This window comes from Siphateles boraxobius, unplaced genomic scaffold, assembly GCF_051911475.1.
Source record: "Siphateles boraxobius isolate OS27281-9 unplaced genomic scaffold, OSU_SipBor_1 9, whole genome shotgun sequence".
NCBI classification, from domain to species: Eukaryota; Metazoa; Chordata; class Actinopteri; order Cypriniformes; family Leuciscidae; genus Siphateles; species Siphateles boraxobius.
Window position 1 is genome coordinate 30396037 of NW_027509219.1, and position 13717 is coordinate 30409753.

Consider the following 13717-nt stretch of genomic DNA (forward strand, 5'->3'; position numbering starts at 1 on the left):
CGGCCGGTTATATGACATATATAAAACCCGCTTTGCCGGTTATATTCCATACATATATAAACCCGCTTTGGCCGGTTATAATTCCATATATAAACCCATGTGACTGGTTATATGTTTGTATACTAATAACCCCGACAGTGTCTGGGTTCTTTGGTGTAGTATATTGGGTTATTTCTAACTGATGTATACTATTTTTAGTATAGATGTTCAGACGCTCATGTTCTAGCTGTAGAGCTGCAAATGCGCTTTACATAAAGGCTTCAGTAAATCGAGGAAAAGGAGTTTCCCCCACTGCGTATAGCTACGCAATACTCGTTCCCTAACTCAGGGAACTGAGGTTACATGAGTAACCGAGTAGTTTTCGCTCGTGCATGATTGCGTGTCCATGTTCTTCGAATGGGTGGAGTCAGGGCCAGCGTTGGAGGAAAGAAGGTAGGACCATTTGTATTGTGTATTTTCAAAATCTGCCGGTCGTTTTCCAAATCACATACCCCACCTTTAATTTCCTATACATTCTCTGCTCTAACATATTAAATACGACTGTTGACTTGATCCCGCACCTGATGTCCGGGGTTATTTCACTCCAATTTCACCATTTATTTTCCACTTACTACTAGTCTTAGAGGGGAAAAAAGGCAATAATATGTGAAGTTCATTACGTTAAGCATTGTCCTTCACTTTAGTCAGTGGCAGACCCGGTCATCCCCACCAAAGTCTACCCTTGTGCTTTTCAAGTTACAAAAATACTTTTTTCCTTCATTAAAGGTGCAATGTGTAATATTTCTGAGGATCTATTGACCGAAATGCAATATAAGATCCATTACTATGTTTTCAGTGGTGTATAAAGATCTTACATAATGAACCGTTATGTTTTTATTAGCTTAGAATGAGACATTTATATCTCCATAACCACGGGCACCCCCTTCTATGGAGGTCGACATATTGTGTAGTCATGTTTTTACCGTAGCCGACAGCGAATAAACAGCGCTACAGAGCGGATTTCGTCACTACCTTGAAAAAGAAGTTTTAAGTGGTGTATAAAGACCTTACTTAATGAACCGTTATATTTGTATTACCTTAGAATGAGCAGTTTCTATCTACAATACACCGCGGGTCCCCTTACATTGAAATGTTTTGTTACTATGTTTCTCTTCGTGAAAGGAAGCAAGCTTAGTTCAGCGAATAAAACACTGACACAATGATGAACAAGTAACAATAATATTCACAATAACATATTGGTTTTCTGAATTATTAAGTAAACATAATTTCTTAATTTATCCTTGTAAAGAATTGTCATTGCAGAACTGGCTACTCTCTGCTGTCTCAGACGATGACATATTTTCGTGTCGGCCACCGTAACTTTTGTTGGTTGCAATTCGTAACCTCACCACTAGATGCCGCTAAAATCACACACTAGACCTTTAAATTAACATATATATATATATATATATATATATATAATATATATACATTTACTATATAATGAAAATCAAAATTAGTTATTTAAATTGAAATAAAATAATAATTCTTTCATTTCTGCATATTGTAATATTGTTCTGCATATTGTATCAAAGTTTGTACTTCTTTAGGTTTTTCTGTGAACAATGCATAATTTTACCAGATCTAGGGAATATGAGAATTTTTACTTTTTGTTCTTTGCGTTGCAGACACACCTACTGAATCTTTTGGAGCCAATGGGATTTTAACCATGAACATTTACACATTCTCACGAATTATTTCGAATGATACTTGTTCTGTGTCATAAGTGTGTGTTTTTTTTTGTTTTTTTTTGTCAAAATGTAATTTCTTACCATTGGTACGTACACCTTTGTTCATAATTAATTTATTGTTTATCGTAAATGTTAAAGCATATATCTTTGCTAATCATATGTAATTACTTACAATTTATAAGCTTTCCAGTGAAAGCTTTACCATTTATAATACAGTTTCTATGTACAAATGTAGGTCATGAAAATGTTTTAGTATGTTTTAACCTGACTTTATTTTTTATCTATAAAATTGACTGAAACTAATAAATGAGCTGTTTTAGTATTGTTGTTCATTATTCAGCTTTGTGTATTTAATACATGTTATATTATAATTTATATATTCAGTATAATCTGTTGTGGTTATGAAGATGTAGGCCTTTCTGTAAGACTGTGAGCTTAGAAAAATTCAAGTTATGTTTATTTGTATAGCGTTTTTTATAATACATAGAGACAATACATTAAAATGAGGAACCAACTTTAAATATAATATTTGTTTAGCTACTAACATATTCTTCTGTATGCTTACTAGACTTCTATCTCTGCTCCCCATTTGTTCTATTTATCAATGATTATAGGTTGTGGTCATCAATTTTGTTCAGTTGTTGGTCTGGTACAATTGCTCTCCTTTTTAAAAATCTAAATTGATTCCAAACTTGTTTGAAAAATTCTATTTTGATCTAGGATTTTTTTTTTTTTTTTAAGATAGACTTGTTTGAAAAAATCTATCTTTATCTAGTTTTTTTTTTTTTTTTTTTAGATAAGGAAATCACCTGAGGGGAAAGGAGTGAATGTAAGCTACTTCCAAATAGAGTCTGGTTTGTATTTATACTTCAGTTAGACCTGTCTCCATCAAAGGTTTAATTTTTCAGATTCAATGCATTAATATTAAATTGTGGGAGACCGGGGAGTGTTGTAACACGGGGTCAGTTGTAACACTGTCAGAAGTCAGAAAAGAGCTATGGTAATTTCATCAATATCATACACTCCCATCACCATTTTGAGCTCATAGGAAAAGTGGCATGTGACTGAGCTAAATTGTTCATTTTATTCAAAGGTGATTATTCTTTGTTCTTCAATAAAGTTCTTGCATAAAATGTGGATCTTATCACAGCAAATCCCCTCTTATTGTTACATCTATCCCAGCTAGTGTTGCAACTCACCCCAGTACTGGAAACTCTTTGTATTTGACATTAACTCGCATAATCTGTGATTGGCCTACATGTCCAAGTGAGTTTTATTTGTAGTAGACAAATGTGGCTACTGTGTATCAAAGTTGGAAAGATCTAGCACAAACAACCGCTGTGTTACTGATGCGGAAACAAAAAGTGTTACTACCATCCCGGTCTCCCCTAAACTAAATGTTTGTGATTAAAGAAAAGTAACCCTGACTTATTTAAATCATTACTTTGCCCTGGCACACTTTCAATTCCATTTAAGACTTCCTACTAGTACCAGGTAATGGTAGCTGTGCCAAAGGCAAAGCATTAACAAAACAAGTACAAACCTGCCTAATTTAAGAACCAGACAACAACTGTACCTTATGAAAGAACAGCTACAAGATTTCAGTTTTGCCTATAGTGTAGGCTATTTTGTTTGGTCAGTATTTTATTTTAAAAATACGACCAGAATCAGGTTTATTTGTATGCACAAATGAAATGTTTTCATGAAATATTTTATAAATAAAACATTTGACAAGAGTTTTAAACAGTTTTTTTTAAAAAGAATGCTTTTTTATTTTGGGTTATGCTTCGTTAATATTCAAGTTGTAGCCATATAACCTTTCACAATACAAAATACTGTACTATATGGTAGTATGACAAAAACTTTTCAGATACTTTCTGAAAGGGGTGGGGATCGGCTGTTTTAAAAGAATTTAGCATTTTTGCAATGAATTTTAACCCTCTAAATGTTATTTTAGATGCGTAATCTGTGGTTGATCTCGCGCAAAATTGAAAATTGTCGTCATTCGCATAATTATCAAAATGCTAATTATCCAAAACGGTTTTTAAACAAAGCACCAAAAAAATTTATGATATACTAACAGTTGGCATACCTTTTTTTATTTACTATTTTTTATTCATTTTTATTTACTAGCAGAAATTGCAGGCTGGAACTGCCGCGGTCTGACCAAACTAAATAACCTTTAAGCTAAAACGTTTGAAACCCCCTTATATGTCTTGTTTCGCACGCTCTGTTAAACACTTGCCCATTGCGTCGTTTATAACACGGCATCTACTGGGTTCCGCTTTCCACACGTGAAAAAAAATAAAGATCCACTACCGGATGCGTTTAGTTTTGGTTTTAACTCAACTTGCTGTCAACCCGGAAAGAGGCTGCGCGAGTGGCACAAGGCTCGGCTTTCTGCGCGGAGCTTTCATCTGTTTTCGCGGATAAATGAGCGCGCATTGTCCGTGCATCGTGTTCTGAGAGCGCGCTGAACAAAACACACACAGCGGAACGCGGATGAGTCACGAGCCTTAGGGATTCTGGAAGTGAAGTAAGTTGATATTAGGTGTGGCAGTTATGCGCAATACCGACTTCCTCTAAAAGCTTGATCTCATACTCGTAATACCGTTTTCCATTGGGAGTTGAGGAAATCCTGGTCCAGGTGAACCACACCTGAATCCACCTGTCAAGAACACTCTGAAAACTTGTTTTTGTTTTACCTATGTTGGATTTACAGGATTCCCACGTTCATGGAAAGTCATGTAAACTTTTATAGTCGTTCATTTTCATTTTTCTAGCTATGCTCAGCTCTAAAGTTTTTTCATTTGCTAAAAATTACTCGAAGTGCAGTCTCTGTATAAAGAGACTAATAGAGCCACTGTGGAAAAATGTTCAAAAGGTGTGGGAATCTTGAATCTAGTATTGAGAGGGTAAAGATAAAAATAGCCATATGATATTTTTTACTATTAGTAGGCCATTTTTTTATAAATATTGTGTGAATATTTATATATATATTTATATATGTATATATGGATCATCTCATTTGCAGTCATTAAACTGTGCGTGTGTGTGCAATTATATGGTCTGTTTCTAAATCAATTTATTTGTATTCTCAAAAATTAAAAGAAAGGTTTATTTATTTAAAGAAGGCAGGGACCCAGATTTGTGAGATTCAGTGTTTTTTTGTTTTGTTTTTCTTTTTAGATCTGGGACATGCCTTACCTGGACAGACAAAACAGGACCTGTGGATTCCTGGATATTGAGGAAAAAGAGAACAGTGATAGGTTTTACCGGCGTTATTTCATCTTGGATACTCATGAGAATTTTCTCCTATGGTATATGGACAATCCACAGGTATTGCTCTTTATGTTCAAGTGCAGCTTTAAACAGATGTTAGGGTACAGTATGGCATTATAGATGATCTTCTTATTTACCTACACTCTAAACCTAAAATTTGCATCCTAAAAAATTGTAATCCTAATTTGCATAACTATTTTTTCCCTTTTTCCTTGAAAAACAGAATCTACCTGTGGGAACAGAGTCTGTTGGGAGTTTGCGACTCAGTTACATTTCAAAGGTATCATATTCTACCATAATATAAAAAGAAATATAAGGCTCTTTTATTGTTACTTATTTTTGCTTATTCAAATTTGATTTAACTTGATTGTAGGTTAATGAAGCATCAGTAAAACAGAAACCAAAGGCAGAGTTCTGTTTTGGTAAGTACGTAATATGGATATGTTTTTTTTTTTCATAGAATCAATAACTAACCATTGTTTTGTTTTGTTTTGTTTTCTTCCAGTAATAAATGCATTGTCTAGACGGTACTTTCTGCAGGCTAATGATGCTGTGGACTTGAAGGAATGGGTCATTGCTCTGAATAATGCCACCAAAATTACAGTATGTCAAGCTTCTTGCATACTCACTTCACCGCTGTCATTTTTGGGTATTTTATCTTATCTCATATGTATTCCAAGAAATGTGACAAACCTGAATGTCATCCATAAATAAGCATGCTTAGAGCTTCTGGAAAATTAGTCAGATATGAAAGATTATTCATGGCTTATCAAGCCCCTCCTTCGGAAAAGCTCAATGCGCTCTAATTGGTTGACTGGACCAGTGTGTTGTGATTGGTCAACCGCTCTGACTATATTTCTGAAAAGTCACACCCCTTACTATAACCACGCGTTTCAGCACGCTACTAACGCAACTCTACCAGGCCAAGCCCCTGTAATGTAATGTAATGAGGTGTATCTGTTCTTTGAAGAAAACTCAAGACTACAATCGAGGCGTTTCAGGGAGTTCAGAAACAGTGCGCACTGATATAGAGAATAACTCCCTTTGGAGTGACTTTGTGCTTTGAAACTTTGCAGACCTTTTTCTTGCTCAAACAGCAACATTACACACTAAAGAAAGTTGAACATGTAAAAAAAAAAGCATAATAGGTCCTCTTTAATCAGTAAATATCTTTTTAAGGTTCCAAAAGCTTCACCAGTGGCCCAAAGCTCTGATGTCACAAATGTTTCAAACCCAAGTCATTCGACATCTGGACAGGCGTATAAAACAGAAATTGTCGGAGGAGTGGTTGTGCACACGCCAGTCCAACAGGTAATGTATTTGTGTGTTCTTTATTCATGTTTTTAATGTAGTTGACAGGAAAACATAAACATAAATCTGTTAGGTTCCTCAGAGCGAGTCTGAGGATGTGTTCACGAGTGAACTAGGGTCACATGTCACTTTAAGAAGATGCCAGAGTGTGCGTCCAAATGTCGTGAGGTCTGGCTTCTGTGTCAAGCAAGGCAATGTGGTAAGACCAGTGTCTTGTGATTTTTGGGTATAACCAGTATGTCCTTAGTTTGTCAAGTTAATAATTTAGCATATTGATGGGCTTATGAAGTTCATAGTTTATGTAAAATATGGACCCTGCAAAACTAGAAACACTGCTATAAAACTTTTGTTAAATCCATTTTGACATCACCATCACTGAACCAAATGTTCTTTCAGAGGAAAAGCTGGAAGAGGAGGTTTTTTATTTTAGATGACCAAACTGTGAGCTACTATAAATCTGAAATGGTGAGACGCTGGAATAGAAAACTCTTTAACAGAAAGCAAGTGAATTATATTTATATCATGAACAGTTATGTACACTTGTCTCTTTTTAGGATAAGGAACCGTTGCGCAGTATTCGACTGCGGGATGTGCTGAGAGTTAACGAGTGCCTTGTAAAATCAGGGTGAGAACTTTTTTTGTGGTTTTGCTCACAAACCAACACGTTGTTCACATTTCTGGCATTTCTGTACTGTAGCTTTCAAGCTTTAAAATGTATACGTGTGTGTGTGTGTGTGTATATATATATATATATATATACACATATATATAGTTTGGGGTAGGTAAGGTCTCACCATTGTTTGATCAAAAATATAGTAAATCTGTAATATTGTAAAATATTATTACAGTTTAACATAATGGTTTATTTTAATGCATTTAAAATGCAATTTATTCCTGTGATGCAAAGCTGAATTTTCAGCATCATTACTCCAGTCTTCAGTGTCACACGATCATTCAGAAATCATTCTAATATGCTGATTTGCTGCTCAAGGAAGATTTATTCTTATTATTATTATTATTAATGTTGAAAACAGTTGTGTTGCTTAATATTTCTCTGGATTATTTTTTTCTGGATTCTTTGATAAATAGAATGTTCAAAAGAACAGCATTTTTTTTAAATATATTTTCGTAACAAATGTCTTTACTGGCTTTTGATCAATTTAATGCGTCTTTGCTTGATAAAAAAACATTTTCTTAAAAATAAAAAATAGTGTGTGTGTACACCTTGCTAGAACCAGGTTTCCTTCAGATCTTCATGGCATAGATTCAGCAAGGAGACATTCCTCAGAGATTTTGCTCCATATTGTCATGATAGCATCTGAATCTTGCTGCAGAAATCGAGACTCATCAGACCAATGTTTTTTCCAATCTTGGACAATAATGTTGGTGAGCCTGTGCAAATTGTAGCGTCAGTTAGTTTCTGTGTCTTCTGCTGCTGTGTGTACACACACACACACACACACACACACACACACACACACACACACACACACACACACACACACACACACACACACACACACACACACACTATGATTCTATTGTTCAAATGACAAAAAAAAAGTTGTAATTATTAATTGTGTTGTTTGTTGTAGGGATCTGCTGTCTCGTGATAACCTTTTTGAAATCATCACAAGTACCAGAACCTTCTACATCCAGGTAACTCTGGGTTAAATGGATTTGATAATAATGATCCAGGTGTCAATGATAAAAGTTGTTAAAAAATAAATAAAATCATGTTTAGGTAGGCTAACCACATGAACCATGTGCGTATTATCTCAATGACTGGCATCCAAATCTGCAGCTGTGTGAGATTGTATTTTAAGATAAACTGTTTTTTGAATAGTCCTTGCGTAAATGCTCTGTCACTCAAGCGAAACGTAAATAATTATAAATGCTTTTCAACATTTGTGACAGGTGTTTATGTAGCTATTGTAGGGCTGAGGCATGTTGTAAATGCAAATGGAGTTATGAACATCTTCAATCCTTTAATTCACCCAAAAATGAAACATCATTTACTCACCCTCATATGATATCGTTATTTTTAACTAAAGTGTAATCTATTAAAAGTCTATTAATGAAAAAATTTAACTCAAAAGATAAGGTAATTAGGAATGTTGCCTTGGCAATAAAGTGAAAAAAATTATTTGAAGCACTAAAATTACTAAAACTAAAAGTGAAATAAAAATAATTCAAATTGAAGGTAGATTTAAAAAAATTACAAAAACACTTAAAATTACTAAAAGTTAAAATTAAAATCACAAATATAAAAATAAAAATAAAAGCTAATTCAAAATATGATTAAATGCTAAAATAGTTTATCTAAATACTAAAATCGCACTGCCCTCATTTTTTCAATGGAACATATAAAAGAGCAGCTTGGACAATCTGCTTGCCTGAAAAGCATATGGGTTTGAAACAAAATGAGTAGTAAATTTGTGTGCAATGTAAATTATTACGTGGTGACTTATACAATACAATACAATTTTATTTGTATGGCTCGTTTAAAAACAACTGGTGTTGACCAAAGTGCTTTACAAAAGCCAAGGAAACAAACAATAAGATACATAAAAACTAAGAAAACATATAAAACAGTAAAGCTAATTAAAGATTATATGAAGAAAAAAAGAAAGAAAAAAATATATATATAATTTTATTCCTATAATAATAATAATAATAATATTCCTTTAATGTTACCTGGTAAACAAAGCCATCAGGTCTGTGGACTATAAATCATGTCAATTAGTCAAATCATAATTTTTAAATACATAATGTTTATTGATATGTATTGTTACATCAGATGGATCTCCATGTCAGAAATATCAGATATATTAGATCCGACCCCAGACGCAGAATCCCTGCCAGGAGATATCAGTCTTCCAGTGATGATAATAAAAAGAGCAGAGTTTATCGAATAATCTTAGTTGCTTATGTTTCAATGCTCATACTTCGTCTGAATGTTGATTGAACAAGTGTTATAACACCACAGCAAAAAATAGAATATTACTACTTAACACCATCGTCATGTGATGTTAAAAACCTTGAAATGGAGACATTTTCTGATCTCTTAAACATAAAATCCCTTCAAACCACACAATCGTAAGATCAAACAACAATAGCAAGCATTGCAAGAGCAAGGAAGTAGGTAAAATAATAAGTAATATAAAATATGGAAACATATAATTACGTAAATTAATAATAATATTAAAATGATAAATTATGTAAATCAAATAATATGAATAAATTAATTTTGTTGAAATGAAGGTAAGGTAAATCAAACAATAATATGAATAAATGATAAACTTGTAAATCAAATGATAACTACATAAATCACTAATGATTATAAATAATGATATGGTTGCTCTCTCAAAGTAACACACAGGTTGCTTTTGAGAATCCTTAGATCCTTCTATGCAGAATATCATAATAGCTCAATAAAACATCTTGTCAACTTAACCTGTTCATGTTCTGTTTGCATGCAGACAGACACTCCAGAAGACATGAAGGGCTGGATCAAGGATATTTCCTCAAAAATTGAAGACTTTAGAGGGCCATCTAAGGTAAAAATTGTCCTTTAAGTGTTTTAAAAATCTAATATCAGATGATATGGATTAGATCACAGTCATCAATGACATCACGGATTTTGATCTTTCAGGTAGCTGTCAAGAAATTTAACATTTTGCAGTTTTTTTTTGAGTACCAAGCATTGTACAAATAAGAGTACATGTCAGGGGTTGCCAATTGTATTGCTTTCAAGTTTGTACTTTCAGATATTGTTTCCAAAAATGTATTGATGTCAGTTTTAGTTCATTCCATCTGGTTTGTGTGTTAGAAGAAAAGGTTCTATATAGAACCGTAAAGGGTTTTGTCAGGCCTTTTAGGGTTCCCATCATGGGATCATTTTATGTATTTATTATTAATTAATTAATCTTGTTTTAATAACATTTTTATTTTGAATAAAGGTTATGAATTAAACCACTTGTAAACACTTTATCACTAGAAAACAAATTGAAAACCTTTTATACATGAAAGCATTATGTAATCATTTAAGACATTTCTCCTTATATAGAACCTTTTTTGGCATAAAGTGTTGGCATCGCCGTCGAAGAATAATTAGCTGGTGAAGTGGATTCACTTATTGTAAAGTCACCGAAAGTTATCATGAGCCTTGTAATGTTTGAAGCGGATATTTTAAAGATTTTAAAATGAGCGGTTCATTATAAATTCGTAAGATCTTACCTTCATGCTGTGCCTGAAAACCCAACACAACAGAGGCGGAGCTACATAAGGTCTATATAGAACCCCACTGAGTGTAATAATAACTAGAAATTGTAATTATTATATCAAATATAAATACTATATATTTTTATCACCATCCAATGTAGAATGCCTTAACATCACATCAGCTTCTACAAAATTAACAACAATTCTAGCTTTATTTTGTAAATAATTTTTTAATTCTCTCCAAAAAAAATTGCACCTTAAAAAAAATGCATGAGCATGTCTCATAGTCGTCTTCTCTTGATTGACAGTTCCGCTCTTCCAGCAAAGTCTTTTCTGCGCAGAGGAAGCCTCAGCTGACGAAGAGCTGCTCCACTGTAGATTCGTGGCAACCGTGGACCCCGGTGCCCAATCAGGAGAAGCATTTGAAGGAGGAGGGTCTAAAAGAAGGGCCGTACAGCTCTCTCCCCTCACTCTCGCACACAAGCCACGTCTCTCAGTCAAAAGATCGACAACGGCACCATTCCCAGCCTCAACTCGCTCCCAGCGACACAGACTTTTCTCACAGTCTTGACCATCTCCGCTCCACTGATGTTTAGTTGCTTTAATGGATACTTCTGGCCAGCACAATGATAGTGTTGTGATATTAGCTCTTTGTTGTAGAGCTGCACGATTCTGGACAAATTGAGAATAACAATTTATTTTGTTTAAAATAGAAATCACAATTCTCCCATGATTCTGAAAAGACAACTAAACAAAAAAACGTAATTAACTAGAGGTTCTGACAAAAATGCTGCAGTCTATTTAAAAATTTTTAATTAATTTGAATTATAAAAAAAAAAGGTTTGAGTGAATGATTCAATCACTTACTCATAAAGACTTCACTTGGTTCATTACTTGATGAATCAGTATTTTTGAACAAATCTCGAATGATTCAATGACAAATAAATTTAACATTCACTTGTCGCCACCTACTGGTGAAATTATGTAATTGATACATTCTTTATTTGAAGTTTATTTGAGTTACTTTTAAAAGGTGATTTACTCTATTTTGATTGCTACTCTAGACATAATCGTTTATATCTGATCTATAAACTTTTATCCCAGTACTTCCGTGATAACTTGAATTACTGTAACACAGAATTAATGGTACTGTGTGGTTGAAAAGACTGTTTGTTAAGCTGTTTTAGACCAATACATGACAACTGCTTTGTCTGGGTCAGCGGAAGCGCCAACACAGATTTGAATGTTCGCTGTGATCATACTTGTCAAAAGATTAGTAGCAGAGGGCAATCCTCCCAAAATGGTGGCATGCATCGCAGTGTGAACCAGTTTCACATTACCTATAGATATAGCCAATTCGATGTCATTTTAGGAAAAAGATCGCCTGGGTATTTGAATCACAATCTTTTAACGATTAATCGTGCAGCTCTACTTTGTTGCTTTTGTTGTTCAGTGGTTCACAGAAGTGCTTCGGTCATTGTAATGCTGCTCACCCACTCTAAACGAATAGCTCACCCAAAAATGACAATTCTGTCATTATTTCCTCACCCTCCTGTCAAGTTCCATCAAGCAATGTATGGCAAGAACTGTTTAAGATTTCTTCTAGCAATTGTAATTTTGTGTTGTACAGGAAAAAAAACAAAAACATTCTTTAGGAACAACATGATGAAGAAGAGTGAATGATGACAGATTTGTAATTTTGGGTGAACTATTCCTTTAAAAGAATGTTTCGTTTTTTACGTGTGTAGGAATGTAAAATCAGGAAGGATCAGCTGGTGAAAATGTCTTTATTTTAACCCAAGACATACAATGGGGTCCGAACATCTGAGACAACTATTTTTTCAGTATAATAATATGATTGAAAGCTGAAAAAAAAAAAAAAAAAAACATAAATGTGCACTTGAGCAAACATCAGCTGATGAACGTGCTATCCAGCATTTAGAAACATCTTGTGCTCTGCTATGGGCACAGTTGCTTCTTTGATTAGCATCTTGTTCTATTTCTTCTTTGTTTTACATCATAACTTTGTGTTAAATATGAAATGCCTATTTACATTTCTGGATCCAATGTGGTCTCAAACTTCTTGACCCACTTGTACACTTGAAAATATTGTTGGTACGTCTGCCATTCTTCACCTGGGGCTGGTTGCTTAAGACTAGTCTTAATTAGACCATAAATTTTTTTCTTTAAGCCCTTTCATTGCTTTTTTAAAATCAGTTAGCCAGCATAATTATGTAGTGGCCTAATTTGATACCGAAAGGTAAGACTGACATGCCCCTGACTAACTGCTAGTGGGTCATACTAGAACTTAAGACACTGTCTTAACACAATGGCTGTTTATGCAACCAGCCCCTACACTTGTTTAGAAGACATTTCAGTTTCATCATCACTAATGAAGCCGCTTGAAGGAAACTTTTTGAGACATTTTATGATAAACTGAAAACTGTGACTGAAAACATACATATTTTTCATACTGATTACATTGAAAAGGCTGAAAATGTTCATACAATTCTTTTGTCGTTGTTGTCGTTGTGAATGGTACTATTGCATGTTAAGGTAATGTTTCTGCTGCTCAAAATGAAAGTCAATGTATGTACTTATGCTTCTTTGCTTGATATGCATCGTTGCTTTGCACATGAAATAAACTAGCTTGTGAGGGAAAATATGCCAAAGGTATTGTTTAGTATTTGCTTCCCCAGTCCAAAGTGCGTCGTCTAGTCGCGCTTTGACACTGATTAGAAATTCAGACCTGCTAATAATGATAAACTAGAGAGAGCTCTCTAAATGGGCGGAGCTTGGCGGCAAGAACGGTTTCTCTAATTGGTCAGATACGGTGGGTTTCAATCGCTCCTTGGTCTTAATAAAAACTGCTATTTCAACAATTTTCCTTCTCTTTCCCAGTTCAGCTACTAGTACATTTTATGAACGACTTTATTCAGATGGAGATTATCCTTTAGACCTCAGACAAAATAGACGTGCGTTGTCACGTGGTAACTATTACTTTTCTCTGCGCTGGTGAGGATAGACCAATCACAGACATTTGTGCTTATTCGATAATTATTTCTATTTTCTCATTTTATACAGATTGCTCGCGAGGCTGCACATTTACAAGTCAGATACCAATCATTGAAATTTACCTTTTAAAACTATCAAAAGTTTAATGTACAAAC

At 34.1% G+C, this 13717-nt stretch overlaps 2 protein-coding genes across 2 annotated transcripts in view; both read left to right on the forward strand.

Moving 5' to 3' along the window:
- LOC143732486 (uncharacterized) overlaps nucleotides 1-2052 on the forward strand; it is a 29226-nt gene extending 27174 nt beyond the window's left edge. Inside the window, exon 15 of the mRNA XM_077223617.1 lies at nucleotides 1668-2052. Within this exon, the coding sequence (XP_077079732.1) occupies nucleotides 1668-1765 (98 nt within the window). The 3' untranslated portion in view covers nucleotides 1766-2052. The remainder of the gene's footprint in view (nucleotides 1-1667) is intronic.
- Nucleotides 2053-3977: 1925 nt separating this feature from the next.
- plekha2 (pleckstrin homology domain containing A2) lies at nucleotides 3978-13210 on the forward strand. Its single transcript, XM_077223634.1, has 12 exons — nucleotides 3978-4266; nucleotides 4920-5069; nucleotides 5236-5292; nucleotides 5386-5434; nucleotides 5518-5615; nucleotides 6192-6323; nucleotides 6397-6522; nucleotides 6720-6788; nucleotides 6878-6948; nucleotides 7919-7982; nucleotides 9806-9883; nucleotides 10856-13210. Exons 2-12 carry the CDS (start codon nucleotides 4929-4931, stop codon nucleotides 11141-11143), a joined length of 1173 nt encoding a protein of 390 aa, XP_077079749.1. The 5' UTR covers nucleotides 3978-4266; nucleotides 4920-4928; the 3' UTR covers nucleotides 11144-13210.
- Nucleotides 13211-13717: the final 507 nt, after the last annotated feature.